Here is a 19,992-nt window from a genome sequence, read left to right as displayed (position 1 = left end):
TATAGGTCGGCTCCTAAACTACAGAGATCGGGACGCAAGGCTGCAAATGGCAAGGGCAACTGGCCCGGTTACGTACAACGGCAACATGATCAAGCTTTTCCCAGATTACACAAGGGAAGTGCAGAAGGCCCGCCAATCCTTTGCCTCGGTCAAACGGAAGCTGGCATTCATAGGAATGAATATGCCCTCTTTTTCCTGGCGCAATTGAAGGTGTATTATGAGGGGACGGTACACATGTTCAACAACCCCACAGAGGCTTGGAACAAGATGGAAACCTGGGTCCTCCCGATGCCGGGTGCTAGACCACAGAGGGGAAGGCCCAGGGCAGAAGTGGTGGGGGAAGAATTCCCGTTTATGTTTGACTCACAGCCAGCGGAGCAACCTGACGAAGAGACAGGCGAGAACTTTACTCTGGGGGCTCTGGTTGACTTTCAAGATGGAAGTATGCTGGCCTAAATCAGTGGGGACTGAAATGGGGTTGTAGCTCAATATGGGTGGCGGGCGGAAGGCGTGCATGTACTGTCTGGATGTGCACCCCACACATAGTTGACTATCTTTGTTTGTGTCTGTTTGACACAGGATTAGGGCGACCAGTGCTTCTGGATGGGGGGGCGGGGGCAGAAGTATGGGGAGGGGGAGTTGGGTTGGTTGCGGGGTCATGTTTGGGGGAGGTACACAGGGCATGAGGAAGTCTCACGAGGCAATGGGGTGTCACGGGCAGATTACGGTTACAGGCCAGAGGTATGACATGGTTTCTCTGGGATGATGGCTCATAATGGGAAGGGGTCACCAATGACCTGGAATGTTAATGGAGCGTTCGACTGTTAAGTGCAGGATGGTGCTGCAATTTCTTAATAGGCAGTCCCCCGACATTTTATTCCTTATGGACACACACCTAGCGGGGACGGAGTGCACGTTTTTTCTAAGGTCCAACTATAGGGTGGCATTCCATGTGGGTTTATCGAGGGGTTCCCGGGGGACACTTATTCTCCTGCATAAGAGCATCCTATTTCAGCCTATGGACGTGAAGACGGACCCCAGGGGACGATATGTACTGGTCAGGGGGGAGCTGTGGGGTGCCACCTGGGGCATGGTGGCTGTGTACATACCGCCGCCGTGGGCGCCTGACCTCCTTTCAGAACTGCAGATGCTCACCCTTCAGGGCCATGCTGACATCTGGTGATGGGGGTTGCAGAGGGGACTTCAACGAGGTAATGGACCAAAGACTAGACAGAGCACAGGTGGGCAGCAGGAACCCGATGCTTCGCACTAAACTGTGCTCCTTCGCCAACACCCTGGGTTGGGTGGATGCATGCTCCGTGCAACAGAAAGGGGGGGGTTCTTTTTTTCTCTGGAATTCATGCTTCCATGTACAGGATCGATTCTTTTTTCATCCCATCTGACATAACTCATAGGCTGTTGTCTGCTAGGCTTTTGGCTAGAGGAATATCGGATCATTCCCCACTGGTCATCGAGTTGAAAGTGGTCAGTACAAGTCCACTGGGTGATGGAACCTGAATACCTATTTGGGGAACCCTGAATTTGTGGAAGATTTGTCCATTAGGAGTGAGGAATACTTCATCATCAACACAGGGTCCGTCAACAGCCCTGTCACCCTGTGGGAGGGCTACAAGGCAGTACTGCAGAGGGATCCACTCTCACTGGTAGCAGCTAGGTGCAAAAAGTATGAAAAGGCAGTGGAGGAGGCGGAGAGGGCAGTGGGGCAGGCAAAGGTTGAGGGTGCCAGAGGCAAGGCCGACCTTGACCCTGGTGCAGGAGTCCTTGCGCAACGTGGCACTAAATAGGCGCATTGGGCCAGACAAAGCCAGATTCATGAAGTAAGAGACAAGGCGGGGAAGATGTTGGCCTGGTTGGAGAGAAGGGATAAGGGGAATGAGCATGTGTGGGCTACACAAGACGCACAGGGGAGGGACTTGACAGATAATGCAAATATTGCGGATGTCTTCGCCCAATTTTATGAAACGCTTTATAATCCCTTGACGGGGTGCTGGGGAGCAGTGGGGGTGGTTCCGCTGGACCAGGTGCCTTTTCCGAAACTCACCGCGCAGCAGGCAGGCTTTGGATATGAAGGCAGACATCCCTGAGGAGATCTCGGCGGCAATGGCACAGCTTCAGACGGGCAAGGCACCAGGACCCAATGGTTTCCTGGGGGAAGTAAGGAAACGACTGGGTGAACGGGTGGTCAGACCACTGTATCGCCTTTTTATGCAGTGCCGACAGGACGGTTGCCTTCCGCCGGACCTCAGAATGTCAAACATAGTGGTTCTTCCGAACCTGGGTGAGCCACCGGAGCAGTGCGCCTCCTACAGGCCGACCGGAGAGGCCAAGATTCTCACCCTGAACCTAGCCAATCACTTACTGGGGCTAATTGGCTCTCTGATTCACCCAGACAGTGCAGATTCATGATGTCCAGGTCCACAAGGATGAACCTGCACAGAGCACAACTACCCATAGGCTTGGCTGCTCAAATACCGCACCCACTGGTCCTCCTCGCAATCTACTTTGAAAAGGCGCTTGATTCCGTGAGATGGGACTCACTTTGGGAGATCATGGGTGGCGTGAGGTTTGGGGGGTGGGGAGGGACTTCTTGTTCTGGGCTTACCTGCTCTACACTGCTCTGGTGGCAACAATTAGAGTGAACAAAGTTAAATCTCGAACCTTCTCCTTCAGACGGGGTACGAGGCAGGGATACCACCTATCCCCGCTGTATTTTTCACATGGCAGTCGGCCCGCTCTTAATACAACTCAGAGAGAGCCCAGAATGGGTGTGATTCAGATGGCCTGCGGGGGAAGTGGGGGGAAAGTTTTCACTAGACATGGACGATCTGCCTAATCTATATGGGTAACCCAGGAGTCTCATTCCCAGTAGTAACCCACATTGACGGCATACCAAGGCTTAAGCTGGCTCAAAGTTAATTGGCAAATGACGGTTCTCTTTCCGGTGCGACGTAGTCGCACCTTCGGATTTCAAATACAGAGGCATCCACGTTAGCCCGAATTTGTCGGTCTTGTCCCGGCTTAATCTCTCTCCCATGGGGCTTAGCTTTTCACTAGACAGAACGCACTGGCATACACTCCCATTGACCCTGTTGGGCAAGGTGGCTCTTTTTAAAATGCTGACGCTCGCCAAATTCTTTTATGTCTTGCAGAATGCACTGCTTACAATTCCCAAACACATTTTTACAGAAATCGAGGGATCCCTTGTGCGGCTTACTCTGGGGTGGGAAACAGCAGAAGCTTCAGTGGTCGGTATGGGAGGGCGAAATAGGCCTGCCCAACCTCCGCCCAACCTCCGCAGGTACTACTGGACTGCGCAACTAGGGGTAGTTAACGACTGGTTCCATGGCGACCCGGCACTCACTCACATTGGGATTGAGCACAGGAGGATGATGGGACCAACAACTAGCCAGGTATTGCATGGGGAAACTAGGTACAGAAGGGCTCTCTCCGGGTTGACGCAGCACATCTGCCAAATATGGGACGAAGAACATCAGGACATTGTACGGGATTGGATGGGTGGGGATGGATAAGCCGACCCTCGACCAGCCCATTTGGCATAACGCACACTGCTAAAAGTGTGACTTAGGTGCTGGGAGGCAAAGGGGATAGCCACCCTGGCAGATGGGGTGCAGGAGGGCCTACTCTGCTCATTTGAGACGCTGCAAGGGATATATGGTCTTCCAAAGGTGGAAAGGTTTCGGTATGTGCAAATTGCTCACGCTATGAGGGCTTAGTTTCCCCCTCTCGAAAACATCCCGAGGAGCTCACCCCTGGAGGCTAATTTATTCTCGGTAGGTATCCCCTCCAAGTTTACATCGATATTATACCAGGTGTTTACGGCTTTTGTGGCCAAGGAACTAACCTGCCTGAAGGTGAGGTGGGAAGGGGATATAGGGCGGTTGGAACCAGAGGAGTGGGTGGAGGCCTTAATGTTTCCAAGAGAAGTGAGAATAGCGGCTAGACTACGGCTAATACAATTCAAGATACACCAGGTATATTATTCCTGCACCGCTTTGGCCAAGTGGGGTGTTGTGGGAAGTGATGCTGGTCTTAGATGTGGACGGGGGGGGGGGGCAGCACCTTTTATCATACACTGTGGGACTGTGCACAGATCCAGGTTTTCTGGGGGAAGTGTTTGCATAAATTGTCTGCTATGGTGGGTACTCTGGTGCCTCTGGAACCAAAACTGGCTTTGCTAGGGATCTGGGAGGTTCACGAAACACAAAAAAGCATTTCTGGGGGTGACTATGGGGCTGGTAAAAAGGTTGATAGCAGTATCCTGGGGCTCTGCAGAGCGTACGCGACTGAGCCAATAGATTGCGGAAGTGGACCGCTGTTCGTCTCATTAGAGAAGTGTTTTCAGGGCGAGGGACTGTCCCAAAATGTTTTTGAAAATATGCAGCGGAGGAGTGGGGGTATCTTAGTCCGTTTTGTTTTGATCCTGAACCTCTGAGATGGCGCATGAGCATCCGTGGGCATCTGCTGTTTCATTATATCACTGCATTTACAGCACCCTGTGGAGACTGTTATATAATGCTTTGACATACCTATGTTTGTTAGTTTTTTTTTTGTTAGGGTAAAATCAATAAAAAGATGTGGTGAAAAAATACATAAGAGGAAGCAGTATTGCAAGTCGTGCAGTGCCAGTTATGGCTTTAGTATGGGGAATGCAAAGGGAGATATTAAGGAGAATGTTTTTACTGATTCACTGGACTCTGTTCTACTGGTTCTTACAGGCCTATTAAGGTGGAGAGATATTAAGGAGAAATGTTCTACCAATTCCAAGCTCTGACTTCTACAGCCCTCAGCAGCAACACACGTTGCACACAACAGTGGTGCGCTTTTGAACCCTGTCCAGTTATGGATGTTCCAAACTAATAAGCACCTGCAACCTACTTTTGTTTCCAACCAGCAAGATTCTCAACTTGCAAATAGCTACTTGAAAAGTCTTAATTAAATTCAGGCCTAACATGTATACCACCAAACCTCCTAAAATGAGTATTCATTATTCATGATGATTATTATGGCCTCACAAAGGGAAAGGGCATTGCACCACGTATGTGGTAGGACACATTATCCCTGGGCATTTCATAATTAACAGTGTTCTTCACAGCAGAATCACTCCGGTATTTGTGATAGGAGGACCGGTGTGCATTGTGGCATGAAAACGTCATGTGTATGTCCTCAAACCAGGGAAGAATATGCAGACAAAAATGGGGGAAAACCAAGTCTCCTGAATGCAACACAGAGAAAAAGGATTTGGGAATATGGAGACCCATTCAAGGGGAAGTTCAATCAGAGGAAGTGCCCATCTGATTTCATTAACACCATGGTTCAAAACCTCAATTGATGCTCATGGGCCCTCCCATTTTCGGCATCAGAACCACTCAGAATTGCAGTGCTCCCATGCATACACTTGAGGCCAGGGACTTAATTTAGAGTCATTACTCCTTAAATAACACCTGGCTTAATTATCAATAAATCCACGGGTTCAGTGATAAAGCACTTTGAAGGGTAGTGGATATTTTTCAACCATGTGTGTCATAGAGGTGGCACAGTGAGTAATGCTCAACAGGGCCGACGCCTCTGCACCCTCCTTGGAGCACATGGCCACACAACTATTTGAACCCCACCTACTAACTGTCCCTCTAATCCACATACTCTCTGCGCCCCTTTTTTTGTTCCTCAACCTGGGCCTTTTCTTGGCACCTTTCCTTCTAACACCTGTATTGAACTCATCCGAGACCTCATCCTTCCAAAACATCTCCAGCTCTCACCAAGTCGTACTTGACCCTCACCTCCAGGACCATGTTCTAACCTCTCTCCACAACCTTCCCACTCAAGATCAAGGCATCTCCACTGACACTGTCTATAATCTTCTCTTACAACACCCAACCTCATCATCGAAGCCTCCCATCTGACCAATCTTGCCTTCAATTCAATGTCTCTATTCCTCCTCCTTTCTCCTCTACTCTCTATTTCTGACAAGAACATCCCTCCTAACCCTTTCCCCACCTCAGCCCTGCCCCATCGAACATGGCTCGAATGATTAACACGTTTCTCAGATCTACATGTGCACACAACTACCCCGCCTTCTCCTTTACCCCTTCTACACCCACCCTGAATTGATTCAGCAGCTTAAAACCACAATGCAGTGTAACCTACACCAATGCCAAAAAATCCCATACCCCTAGACTCCTAAATGCCTACAAGAATGCCCTTCTGGCACTTAATGCCGCCGTGGATGCCTTTAAGCCATGCTACTATTTCACCCTCATCTCTTCACTCACACCTGCAAACTCTCCTTTACCATACCTACCATGCCAGCTCCTCCCCTTGGACTATTTCCTCCACCCCTTCCGCTAATGACTTTATTCTCTACTTCTCTTGAGATTCCAAATACTTCTCTTGTGATTCCAAAGATCTGCGACACCCTCACGGCCATTCTCTTCCTCCCTCTACCGTTCCTAACTCTGGGCCCAATAGTCCTACTCTATCCCCTCTTCATTCCTTCTCCAATACCTCACCAGCTGAGCTGGCTCCCAGTCTTTGGAAAACCAATCCATCTGACACCCCAGTAGACCCTTTGCTCCCCAAACTATTAAAGTAACAACAACTCCAATCTACTCCCAGCTTCCCTCTCCCCTTTTAACTTCTCCCTCATTAATGAACTCTTGCCCTCTTGCTTCCAGGTAGCCACTGTTATGCATATCCTCAAAAAGACCCCTGCTGGCCCAAATATTTCTGCAAATAATAAGCCTCTTTCTCTTCTTCCCCACTTGTATAAAATCCTAGAGCAAGTTACTGACAGGATCATCAATTTGTGAATATTTGGAAACTAATGTTTGCAATCCTTGCAGATATATTTCCACTAAAATAGCATAGACCCAAGTGTGTTTCTCACAACTGTGGTGACCACAAAAGCTTGTACCAACTTGACCGAAAACAAAATATGTCGATGTAGAATGACCGCACAGAGCAGTCATTCTCAATCGAACTATCAGCCCCTGCCGTACACGAGTGCGTGCAGGGGCGGACAGGCGAGTGTCTGTGCGTGTCTGCATGAGTGTTTGTGTGTTTGCGTGTATTGTGCTGGGAAGGGGGTGGTGTGTGGGGAAAGGGATTTAGGGTGGTATCATTCTCTCCTGGATGACTATATGCCACGTCTTAATTATCCTTTACCCAGATCACCTCTTCCAACACTCATAATCATGGGGTCCTCTTTGTTAGTTATTTGAAGCATCACAATTTTAATCACCTCTACTTCTAGGCTCAACTTACTGTGCATCAGGATGACAGTCCCCTTCTCACCAACCATTCCAATAAATCTCTCTACTGCACTCTGGCACTGATTCGACTCAATTACTGCTCAAGCCTCCTCTTGGGCCTTATTATTTCAAACATTTCATTAAATCCTTATCTTTGCAACTCTCACTCTTCAGAGCCTTCCCCGCTCCTCACCCACTGAAAGCTGATCCTGCTACAAGTTTCTACTACTGTCCTTCAAATGCATTCATAGGCTAGGCCCCTGCCTCCATAGCCAGTTACCTCTAACTCCTGCTACTTCCAATCTCGTTTCTTGGTCTCCTCCATCTTTCTCATCCTCTCTGTTCCTGGCCCACCATGAACATCCTCTTACTTTCACTTCTTCTCCCTTCTCATCCCAATTACTGAAGCTACTTATCCCAGAAATCAAAAGCACAACCAACATTCAAGTCAGCCCTTAAGCTCCACCTCTTCAGCCATATCCTCATGAAACACGTTCCACTGCCAGGAATGTATAATAAAACACACATTCAGGACCATTTTATTTTGATACTTTGGATCTAAAACGTGTCCTCAATAAATACATTCCTGTACTCCACAGCTGAATCCGTTGGAAGTACCGTCACTCGCTTTATCTGGGAAAAAAAGCAGACCCTTTTATTTAACTGGCACGACTACCTTTTGGAACAGGCACACTTCTTAAAGCGGGCCGCGGTACCAGAAGTCTAGTTGTTATATAAACACACAGTGTGCAATCCCTTGAGATAAGTTAAAACTTCGATGCTTCAACGCGATAATAGGTAACATGCATTGGGGACAGCAAGGGAAGGGGCTCTGCTACCACTATTTCTGATCCTTCGTCTCTATTCAACGCCTCTATTTGCATGTTGGATCTGTTTTGTTAAAAAGCACAATCCTACAATGAGAAGCAGGCGATGGACTCATTTCTATCCCTTAAAGCCATACACCTCACTCTGGGCTCATGCACACTTGTTGTTCAGTGCACTCAAACACTGTAGTCTGCAAAAGGATAACATTGATTTCAGTGCCACACCATTTATTTTTTATTTTTTTTACATTTGCCCCTAGGCATCACAGCGCTGTTACTTGTAATTACACTTTGTTACAGAAGGGAAAGTAATACAATTACAGAACATTGGACAAAGCATTTATAGCAGGTGTGGGTTTAGAGTAGCTGAGGTGTGAGCAGTGGTTAGGTGAAAAGCAGTGTTTTTACAGCTTTTCTGAATGCTAGGTGTGAGATTTCACCACAAAGTGCCGGTGGTAAGGCGTTCCATTGCGTAGCTGCTAGGTAGGGGAAGCTTGTGCCACCAGCTCGGGCTCTCTTGAATTGGGGCACTGTGAGCATGTTCGCATAAGGCAATCTTGTGGCTCTGGCAACGGAAATGGGTGCACTCTTTCAGAGAGGTAAGTAGGAGCGGTTTGGTTAGTACATTTGCGAGTCAAAGCGAGGGCTTTGAAAATGACTCTCTCTTTGATAGGAAGCCAGTGGGCTTCTTTCCTTGCAGCTGTTGATGGGATGTCTTTTTGGGATGCCTAAGGCTGCGCGTAGGGCATTATTTTGAATGTAGTCAATTGTCTTTTTAAGAGAAAAAGACGAAAACCAATTGTATTGCGCCCTCAGCAGACTTATTGATTGAAAGAATAATGAAAAGTATAGTCCAATTTTTGTTGTTTTTCCTTAATTTTGTATTTATTTTTTGAAGTTATGAGCCAATGCCCTCTACGCGTGTTTCACTGTCTTTGATTTTCAGACAGATCCTCAAGAGGGAGTAGCAAGTCTTTTTTGCAGCTCATACAACATATGGAAGCCTTTTTCGGCACACTTGGTATCAAAAGAAAAGAAAATATTTTGTCTGGAAATAAAAATGTTCACTTAATTACCTTCAGATATATTGCAAGCACTTGATAATACCGTTTGCCTTAAGTATTCAGCTCGAGTTCTAAACATTCAAATATTCCACTTTTGATGTTGCCATTTGCATTCCGTTTGTATTTAACATTTGCTATTTTATTTTGGCCAGTATGTCTTAGCTTTTATTGTAGAACAAATTTGGAGTTTAGTAAACTTGTTTATAGGAAAAAGGATACACTCACTTTCAATTTGCTCTTTGGCCTGAATATATAGTGTTGATTCTCCTGACAAACATTTTTCCTACTGTGTAAATTATCCCAATTTTATGTGGGCTAAAAAGAAAGGAACACCAAAATGGTAGGCTTGTTGCGTGGCAGCGTTCAACTTTTGGCTAGCATTTCTGAAACAAATCTACATCTCTTATTGTTTAAGAAGTCCCTCATGTTAGGCTTACCTTCTGTTTCCTTTGTCTACAGGCTTTCGCTATTTCAGGAAACAGTCCTTTTGCATGCGGAATGATGCTGCCTGATAACCGGGCTGTCTTTCTGTTTCTTTCGGCATAAATGGTTGCTCAGAGATGCGGTCACGTGACGGTGTATGTCACTTGATCGCAAGTTCGCCGCCATCTTGGTTTGGGGCCATTGCAATTATTTCCCTCACATTTGACTTACCTTTAACTCCTGTTAATTTAAACTTTTACTACTTTTAAGGATGCGGGATAGCGCCACTTTGTAGCCATTACGCTTTTCTGTTTCATTTTCGATCGCTCAGAAGCGCGGTCACGTGATGGTGTATGTCGCATGATCGCAAGGCCGCCATCTTAGTTTGGGATCATTTCGATTGCTTTTACTCGATTTTGCTAACTTGATTATTTTATTCTAATTAGAAGAAAAGTTCTATCACTATATTGTAGGTTAACCATTTCTTCTTTAATTACCTGTTTTTCAAATAATTTTTCAGTGTGAATACCTTTATCCTAGTGACAACAGATTAGTGTCCCTTTCATAATCTCATACTAATATGTGTTGTTTAGTATCAAAATTATCGTTGGTTTAATACATACTAGACTGTAGTTTCTTATGTTAAGCGCTTGCAATAATAATTAGCTTGCATACTTCTGTTAGCTAAACATTAGACTAGCATACATAAACATTTATAACTGTTGAATTTCATGAATTTCAAAAATTCTTATGGGCTGAACAATGTTGTTGTTACAGTAAATGTATTAGTTTGGTGTTCGAATTCAAACCAGTATGACAACTGTCCAAAGTACAGATCAAATAAGCTTCTCTGGTTCCGAGGATTTTCTCCAAATTGCCTCCTCTCTGTGGTTTGGTTACTTTTTCGATTCCAAAAAAAGTTATACCTTTGTTTGGTTCATTTTCATGTTGGTATCTCATGTCTTTATTGTTTATGGCTCTCATACGCTCTTGAATTCTCATTTTTGTGCTTCCTACATATCGTTATTTACATGTAATCACATATACTATTGTTTTTGTATTGCAATTGATAAAGTTTTTGATTTGGTTCCATTCGGCAGAGAAACACTTTTTTGTTCCCATTTTCTGAAAATTGGCAACTAATGCATGTTCCGTATTTGTAGTTGCCTTTGAGGGGTGTTTTGGTCCATAGTTGGGTTGGTCCTTCTTCTTGTTTCTTGGAAATGAAGTGTGAATGACTTAATATGTCCTTTTTAAGCTTTTCGCTTTTTTGAAAGTTATGTGTACATCTTCTTCAATGTATCTAGATATGTCTTGTTGATATGATGTTAATCATGTCCTTTTCTTTAATTTATTTAAAGGAGAAGGATGCGCAGGGGTCTGTGGATGGTGGTAAGGCGGCAGCCGAGGGGGGCGTATTCTTCAATGTTTGTCTGGATGTTTACATTTTGGTTTGGAGTGTGTCGTTTTGTTCATCATGGCTGATTGGATTCCTTCACACCAAGTTTTGTCTTTGCTCAAGTTCTGTGGGTGTTTCTAGATCTCTAAAAGATAGAGAATATCTCTTTGGTATGGGATTGAGCTTCTAGGATTCTGGTTTCAAAAGGAGGTGGCTTTTGCTCTAATGATGGCTTGCTTGTATTCTTTAGCAATAGTCTTAAAGTCAAGTTTTGCTTTATCCGTTTGGGTGGATTGCCAGAGTGTTAGGGCTGCACATTTCTTGGTTTGCAGTGCCATGAGGTTGGTGGTGAACCAAGCATTGGTGTGGCCGGAGGGTTTGGCTTTTCGTGGTGTTAGTGGCGTGATATCTTCAACTGCTCCCTTGATGGCTTTGTTGTAAGTAAGTGCCAGGATTTCAGGGTCAGCTGAGAAAGGGGGCCTGAAGGCAGGTCCCGATAGATAAGGCACGAGCCGTTCTTTTGTGAGTTGCCTGGAGCTTCTGGCAAAGGTCTCCGGCATGGGGGGGCTGGGATATGTTTGTTTCTGGCAGTAGGGATACCAAAGTGGATAATGTGGTGGTCAGACCAGAGGTTAAGTGAGTTGGCGGTGATTGTGAGGGGGCAGTTGTGTTGGGCGATCCAGTCAAGGGAACAACCCTGATTCTGAGTGCGACCAGTAACGGTGTTGCTGAATCCTTTGGTCTCGAGTGTGGTGTTGAGCGCTTTGGCTGCAGGGTCATTATCGTCGTTAAGGCCTAAGTTGAGGTCTCCTAGTAGTATGGCCTTTCATGATTTTATTAGGTTGTCAGATAGGTGGTGAGTAAGGGCTGCTTGGAAATCACCTACTGGTCCAGGTGGTCGGTAGACAAGGTGCACTGAGATGGTGCAGTTGTGAGAGATGTTGACTTTATCATGGAGGTAGTCACTGTTATTGTCTATGACCTTATTGGTCTTTCTGATAGATAATGACTCTTTGGCTATCAGGGCTACTCCCCCAACCTTGGTGAGTCAGTCATGTCTAATGATGGAGTAGTCAGTGGGTAGCGCCAATGATAGAGCAGGACCAGAGGCTTTGTGTAGACATGATTCGGTTATGAATAGGATGTCAAGATCATGGGTAAAGATGTGGTCATTGATGTCGAGGGCATTGATGGAGCGGACATTGACAAGGGCACATCTGAGGTGTGAGTTTGCACATTTGTTCATGAGGGTAGAGGTGGTGGTTGCCTCTTTAGTGAAGTTGACATTCAGATCAGGGGCAGCATGGGGCATACCTGTGATGAGCGGTGGCCACTTCTATGGCTTCTGGCACAGCACGGGCAACATGGTGGGATGCGTATGCATTGCAGGCATCATCAACATTGGGCGCATTTGCATTGCAGGCAGCATCAACATTGGGGGCATTTGTATTGCAGGCAGCATCAACATTGGGCGCATTGGAGCATAGGCATTTGCATTGCAGGCAGTATCAACATTGGGGGCATTTGCATAGCAGGCAGTATCAACATTGGGCGCATAGGGAGCATAGGCGATTGCATTGCAGGCAGTATCAACATTCGGTAGTTTGGTAACAATTACATCTATGGCTTGCACACCATCAAGGGACTTCCATCAGCTCATCTTAAAAGAGATTTGTGCACATTTCACAAGCAACCAGCTTGTCACATCCGTACACAATTGTAACATACGTAAGAGGCAATACATTACGGAAGCATGCACATGCAGAAGCCTGGCCAGCAATCCATAGCTGTGAAAAACAAGGTTTCCTAAATGCTGCGACTGGCTGCGGCCAGACGTTAAGACCAGCTGCCTATCACAATAATCACATTACTGTACACATACTGTGACACCGATTTAAAAGGGCTGCATTATAGATGATTCGCCGTCAGCTCTCTCAGCCCACATACACTCTGTAGCAGAAGTGATCCACGTGTAGTCATTACAATGTGCAGAACGAGTATTGCCGAGTATAAATCAATCGAACCTTTTTAGTCTGAGATAAACGAGCAACTTGGCGCAACGTGGCTCAATAACAATGTGCTGCTGCTCCAAGCGTTTCTAGGCGACGAATCCTACCCTGCCACTGCCAGGAGCCGGCACATCATCCGTCTTGGCCATACATGCTGCATGCAGCCAACTAGCAAAGCGCTTGAAAAAACGCCGCCCTGGTTTGTCACTAGTAGTACAGCTAAATCAATACATCCAGCCGGTATCATATAGCAAGCATTATCAGCTAGACTTAGATTCACAATAACATTGCCTTAAAATGAATTTCACATGTTTTGGAGGTGTTTTTCTTCAGAAATGAATAAAGTCATGGGTCTATTAAACGGCATTGCACTAAGTCTTTGTGACAGCCTCGAAATAAATGTAAATGAAGCCTAGCAGGTGTATAGCGTCGGGGCCCTACGAGAGATGGCATACACAGTTAGATCGCCCAAGTGTCCAGTCCCTGGATTATGCCAGATGTAACACTGCAAGTAAAGCTCCCAGGGGAGAAGACTATGGTCCTTGTTTGAATTGGCAAAATACAGGTAGATTCCCCAACTTACTAGGCTCTGCTAACTTTGGAAGTTTACACATCTGTAGAGCGCCCCTTTGATTAGTCTCCAGATGACCAAAAGGCACGTTAAATGTCGATTTCTCAGACGACTAGCTTCGAAACCCCCATTTGAGAAGACGAATTATGTGCCTAGCCTCCTAAAATATGATGGCTGGCACAGAGGTGGATTGTTTAGGGGGGCAGCATTACGAACACCTGGTTAGTTTATATTAGTAGTATTATGAAGTGTAACGCATGCCCTGAGAAGGCACCTCAGCGCAAGACAGTAGGTGCTTAACATATCAGCCTACTAGCTAGGAAAGATGAAGATTTTTTTTGTAGTTTTCTGTATTTTTTTATTTGGCTAGTTGATACAATCAACTTTTCAAATATAAAATCAATTTGATAGCATATATAATACATCAATTATAATTAACAACACTTTGCATTTCACAATTCACACAGATTAGAAGAAAAATACAAGTCTTTTTTTTCCAAAGAAAATAATACAAAGTCCTCAAATGCAAAATACAATATTTCCACTTAACAGTGATAAAACCAAAAGCGACATATAACCTTCATAATCAGGTAGAATTGCTTCAAGGAAGTGTACTAATGCTACCTTTAGTGCAAGTCTGGGACTTGAAAAGATCGATTTCCATATGACATTAGAACCTAACGGGCTAGACCAAACAAACCTCTGAAAACCCTCTGCCGCATTGATAATAGAGAGGGACAATCTACAATGAGATGTTGTAAGGTCTCAATTTGGAGGACATTTAGGTAGTATCGACAATAATTCTGATTTGAAGCCATTTGTTTTCGCTGATAAAATACAGTTTGACATACCCGAGAAATATTGTAAGTGATTAGATTCCTGCCTCATAAGTAAGGGAAGGAGAAATAGCACATTACAGTAGGGGTCCTACAAGACTGGTTTCTAGACCTCTGTTAAATCCCACTATTGCAGAGCTCCTCAAAGTTCTTCCATAGACAACTTTCAGGTTGCATGAAAAATACAGCCACTGAGTAGCAAACAGGTTGCCCCATATACAATGCATTTCATTTAAGAGAAAACAGTCAGAGCAGAAGAAGTCTGTTGGTATCACCGACATCCCACTTCACAGTAGAATGTCTGTAGCAATCACAACACAGCAGTGATAGTCATAAGAGATCACCTAAATACCACCCCACTCCATTGATTGCTGTTAGTCATCACCAAGTCTGTAACGCTCAGTGGCAGTTTTCAGAAGTCTGTATCCGCAAAGGAAGAGTCTTAAGAAACATGGTCTATAGGGGATCTCTATAGTGTCTGTATAATTGTCATCCCGTCAACAACGTGACTGATTGTATCCTGACCCAAAACTACTGCTCAGTTATAAATGCCACAAAAATGCATTACACTAGTTGAATCATTGGGGCATGGGTAGAGAAGCAGAAACATGTATTTTTTGGTGGGCCTGTTGACAACTATCCGACCCAGGCAAGGAATGTCTTATGGGATTCCTCTTCCATGGACTGTCTTAGGGCATCCAAACAAGGAATTCATTACAAGCTTCCTCTTCGGTATGGTTTTTATGCGGGCCCCCTCTCATGCAATATAGTAAGGGTTTCCTCTTCATAGTCGTCTCACTTAAAAGGCGTTGTCTTCGGTATGGTCCATATCACATCGATCACACTTAAACCTGCCCCTCACAGGTGAGCGATCCCAAGAGTCCCAAAGATCTCCCATCTACCAGAATGTATAGACGCGAAAAGAAATCTTTGCATAAATAGCATTGACAATACTTGCATCTTTAGCCCTGTCAATAAAGCACTGTTGTTGTATTATATAGTGAAGGGGGTGTGACAGCGCTACTGCGCTGCTCTCCTTACCTTGCCAGACCGTAGAGTGGTGGGAGCTGTCCCGAGCATAGTCTCCTTCCAAGCCGACTGGAAGTCGGGAGTCCTGGCAGGGCGGCCCTGGCCCAGCAGCGTCCACAGGCTACCAAGCAGAAAAGCTACCCCGGCAAAGGCCAGGTAGAGGCTGAGACGGAACAGTGGCAACGCCAAGCTCAGCTCCCCTGAGGAGGCGGCTGGACTCCCGCCTTCAAACAGGGGCAGCAGAGACAGGCCGAGGAGGACAACTCCTGTGCCAAGGATGAGGCAGGAGGAGCAGGGCACCACACGGGCGGCTGGCGGGCTGCGCTCCGCCTCGGCCAACGGTTCCAGGGATGGAGCGTCGGGCTGCGGCGAAGGGTCGCTTGTCTCTCTGCTGCTTTCGGCAGTGGGGTACATGCTGCTCCTTCCGCCCCGGGAGAGCAGCACATCTCCCGTTTCGGGAGCCCCCCGGGGAGGGATGGAGGGAGCGTCGCCCGGAGTGAGAGCGGGTGAAGCGGGTCAATGATGCTGCGGGGGCTCGGTCGGTACCGCTGTATACAGCTCAGCTGTCTCGCCCACCCGCCTCCAACCTGAGAGGCCGCACTCGGAGCAGAAGGAGGAGGGCCCTGGAGGGGCGGGGAGTGACAGCGCAGGCCCTCCTCCAGGCCCCAGTGTCTACCCGGGTGCAGGCTCAGCACCCTCGGCACAGCGAGGCTGCGGTTTACCGCGAGAAATCACGCCACGGCTACTCAGAGCCTCCAATTCGCGGGTGTAATATACAAGGTTTACATGTCTGAGGGGTGTTTCTTCTCCAAAAAATGTTAATGCGCATTACAGTCAACTATGTCTGTGCTAAGCTTGTCACGCTATAACAAGGAAACAATGGGCTCGTCTTTATCTGCCCTCGGAACTACGTCGACTGGATGTGCTAAAGACGTCTCTGTAGGAGGTAGTTGTAACATTTTGAACATTATTTTACTGACAATGGTGCCAAGCACGCTCTTTTTGAGTGCCCTCAACACCCCGTCCGCTCTCTGTGTTCAGTCTTGTTTGTGCTCTTACTCTCTAGTTTGCTCTACTGCGCCGTGCTGTGGTGGCTTGATGTGTGCTTGCTTACCCTGTCCTGGACATACATGCGTGTATGTGTCTTTGGAGTTTCACCAGAGGTACCGCTAGCCCTGTGGGTCATACATTCTAAACAGAATATACATAAAGAATACGTGGAAACTTATTTTGTGTAGGCCATAAAAAGGCCATGGCTTTTTATTAAAAATAATACGAATAAAACATAACTTAGTATTATGGTTATTTCCCAACAAACAAGTGTGCAGTGTTGTGGTATCACGTGAACAGCGTAGAAGGAAATAAAGAGGCCAGTTTTGCGCCATTTCAGGCAGACCGAAGTGGGACCCGTGAAGTAACAGAACTGGGTATGTCATACTTTATGCACGGCGCTGCGCCACAGAGGCCCGTGCTCCAGGCCCCATAACATTGGCGACGAGGGAAGTCCAGGATGCGCACCAGCCGGTCGGGCATATCAGAGGCGTCTGGGCTACCGATCCACACGGCGTGCTGTCTCTCAGCCCACTCACTACAGGATTACCACGTGCCCTGTGCAATACCAAATCTCATACCAATAATGACTGGCAGTTGCCAGAATTTTTGGACGCCCCAGGCGTCATCTAGCCATCCACCCCACAGGAAAAAGGGGGGTCACAAATACCCCAGAGTTTGCACCGGCTCTCTCCGGAGGGGGCTTGTGCACCGCCCCTTACCCGACACACCACACAGGGTGCAACTCCACATACAAGGAGTGCCTGTGTGCCCGCTGTGCTGTTGTGGGCAACCCCTGTGCCCAAAGAAGGGCAGCGGCTCCTCCCGGAGTGCCTGTGCACCCCCAATGTGTGTCTAGTACCAAAAGGGGCAGCAGCTCCTCCCGGATTGCCTGTGCACCCCCAACTAGTGTCTGTGTTGGCGACAAACCTAAGGAGAAATATTAGCAGAAGGTGCTGCTGCACCCAGTCCCCCACGTCACCAAGGGGGGTCCTCCCAACCACATGGATCACTTGCACCCCTGTGTGAGTTTGACGTCAATGGAGCCCCAACCTCACTAGGCCCACGGTGGGAATTATGGCTGGAACGCCTGGATATGTACTTTAATGCCACAGGGGAGAGAGACGACATGACAAAAACAAATTACACTAATCTATTCAGCAGGGCCTGCGGTCCACAAGCTGTTAAAGATCCTGCGCCCCACCAATGATTCATACAACGCAGCTGTTAAAGCGCTGACAGATTACTTTGCCCCAATGGTGAACACGGACTACGAAAAATTCGCAATGCGCAACCATTCAAGGCCAGGGAGTGCGGAGAGGGCAATACATCTGGCAAGCTACTGGCTAACCTCATCAAGACTGAACTGGGTCATAGACAAATCACCAGCAGTACAGACGACCAAGGAGAGACCCACGTAGACCATCAGGAAGTGAATGAGGTGTTCCGAGAATTTTATAACAAGCTCTACACAAATACGGACATAGTAACGGCAGACAAACTACAAGAATATCTGAACTCTTTCCACTTCCCAGGCTTACCAGAGAAGAAAGTGCCACAGTTGATCTACCACTAACCCTGGAGGACCTGCAGCAAGCAATTAAAGATCTTAAGGCGGGCAAAGCACCAGGGTCAGACGGCCTAACGGCAGACCTCTACAAAATCCTCAGAGTCGAATTAGCCCCATGGCTCCTAGAAGTATGGGAGGAATCTCTCGAATCCGGAACTCTCCCCCTTACAATGAGAGAAGCCATCCTCACTGTCCTGTTAAAACCAAATAAGCTGGCGCATTCTCCTTCATCGTACCGACCATTATCTCTCATCAACGTTGACACAAAAATCTTCGCTAAGGCCCTAACCAACAAACTGAATCCATACATGACCAAACTAGTGTACCCGGACCAATCAGGGTTTATTCCCGGTCGCTCCACTGCCCTGAACCTCAGGAGCTTCTTCGCCATCACCGCACAACTAGACCACAGGGCACAGACGGTGGCAGTCACGCTAGACGCATGAAAAAGCATTCAACTCCATCTCGTAGAAGTTTATGTTTGAAATCCTGAGAAAGATGGGGTTCGGCGCAGGCTTTCTCCGCATCATAAACATACTGTACTACAACCCTACGGCCAGAGTATGAACCAACAAAACACTGTCGCCCACCTTCACATTACAAAAAGGAACCAGACAAGGTTGCCCACTATCTCCGTTGATATTTGCACTGACGATAGAAGGAATGGCAGCATGTCTGCGGCATAACCATGCCTGGAGAGGAATCCGTATAATGGGATCCCTGCAGTTCATCTCCCTCTAGGCGGATGTCACAATGTTAGACATCAGCAACCCCGAAATCCACCTTGCTCCGGTACTACGAGATGTAGCTGAATTCACCCAACATTCCGGATATAAAATCAACCCAGCCAAGTCCGAAATAATCCCACTGACCAAGTCCACTATTTAGACTGCAGCCATGGAGGGCTTACGATGGTCCCCTACCACTGCAAGATACTTGGGCATCATAATGGGGCTGGATAGACGAACCTTGTTGGCCAATAACCATACCCCTTATCTAACACAGTTGGAATGCAAACTCAATGCATGGATCAAGCTACCGCTGTCCCTCTATGGTCGCATAGACCTATTGAAAATGTTTGTAGTACCAAAGCTACTATACCTGTTCAACGGAATCCCGACCTGGCATTCTTCGACACACTACAAAAACTCGCCACACGCTTCGTCTAGGGAGGACAGAGTCCCAGAATAAGCTGGTCCAAACTATGCAAGAATTACGACACTGGCAGTCTGGTAGCCCCAGATTTTCAATTATATTACTACTCGGCACAGGCACACTTTGCAAAATACTGGTCCAACAATGTAGAACAGTTTGCACACATACATGCAAAAAAATTTGCTGCATCTGCCCTTGAACTCAAAAGTATGATGTTTGCCAAGGTACCTAGAGAAAAAGCACTCGCTGACCCGATGGAATCTACAGTGCGCGCGTGGGTACAGATCCTTAGAAGAGTAGGATGCGAAACAGCATACTGGCCCCACTCACCTCTATGGGACTACCCAGGGCTGGAACCCACAATGGACCGCACCATACAAACATCTTGGGACTCTGAAAAACAAGCCAAAGTTGGAGACCTTTTCCCGGAAGGCCGGTTCCTCAAGCTGTCAGAAATCCAACACAGAGCAGGGAAAGGCCTATCCACAACCCTACATTACCAACGACTAAAGGCTGCCTGCAGGAAGAAATGGCCGACATTCCTGAAGACACCTCCAACCCACAAGTTCCTAACAGAAATCCTCACTGAAGAAGGCTTCACGGGCAGCGTTTCCATGCTATACAGGATAACACAGGCCAACACACCATCCAAGAACGACATAAAAACCGAATGGGAAAAAAGACTTGAACATCCAGATAGAAGAGCAGCAATGGACAAACTATTGCAGATACACAAAAACATCTCCCTCTGCGCAAACTTCAGACTTATC

The 19,992-nt window shown here is 46.9% G+C and overlaps 1 protein-coding gene across 2 annotated transcripts in view; it reads right to left on the bottom strand.

Annotated features, from left to right (window-relative positions):
- Positions 1-16,100, bottom strand: part of SNX25 (sorting nexin 25) — a 1,900,476-nt gene extending 1,884,376 nt beyond the window's left edge. Inside the window, exon 1 of one of the 2 annotated variants that reach the window (XM_069631510.1) lies at positions 15,460-16,100. In XM_069631510.1, coding sequence (XP_069487611.1) covers positions 15,460-15,861 — 402 coding nt within the window. In that variant the 5' untranslated portion in view covers positions 15,862-16,100. The remainder of the gene's footprint in view (positions 1-15,459) is intronic. The other variant, XM_069631509.1, reaches the window with a different exon arrangement.
- Between the last annotated feature and the right edge of the window lie 3,892 nt (positions 16,101-19,992).

The sequence above is a fragment of the Ambystoma mexicanum genome, chromosome 6q (assembly GCF_040938575.1).
Source record: "Ambystoma mexicanum isolate Mex_15411 chromosome 6q, UKY_AmexF1_1, whole genome shotgun sequence".
In the NCBI taxonomy this organism is placed as follows: domain Eukaryota; kingdom Metazoa; phylum Chordata; class Amphibia; order Caudata; family Ambystomatidae; genus Ambystoma; species Ambystoma mexicanum.
The sequence above is the reverse complement of the archived record's forward strand: the minus strand, read 5'-3'. Positions and strand labels throughout refer to the sequence as shown.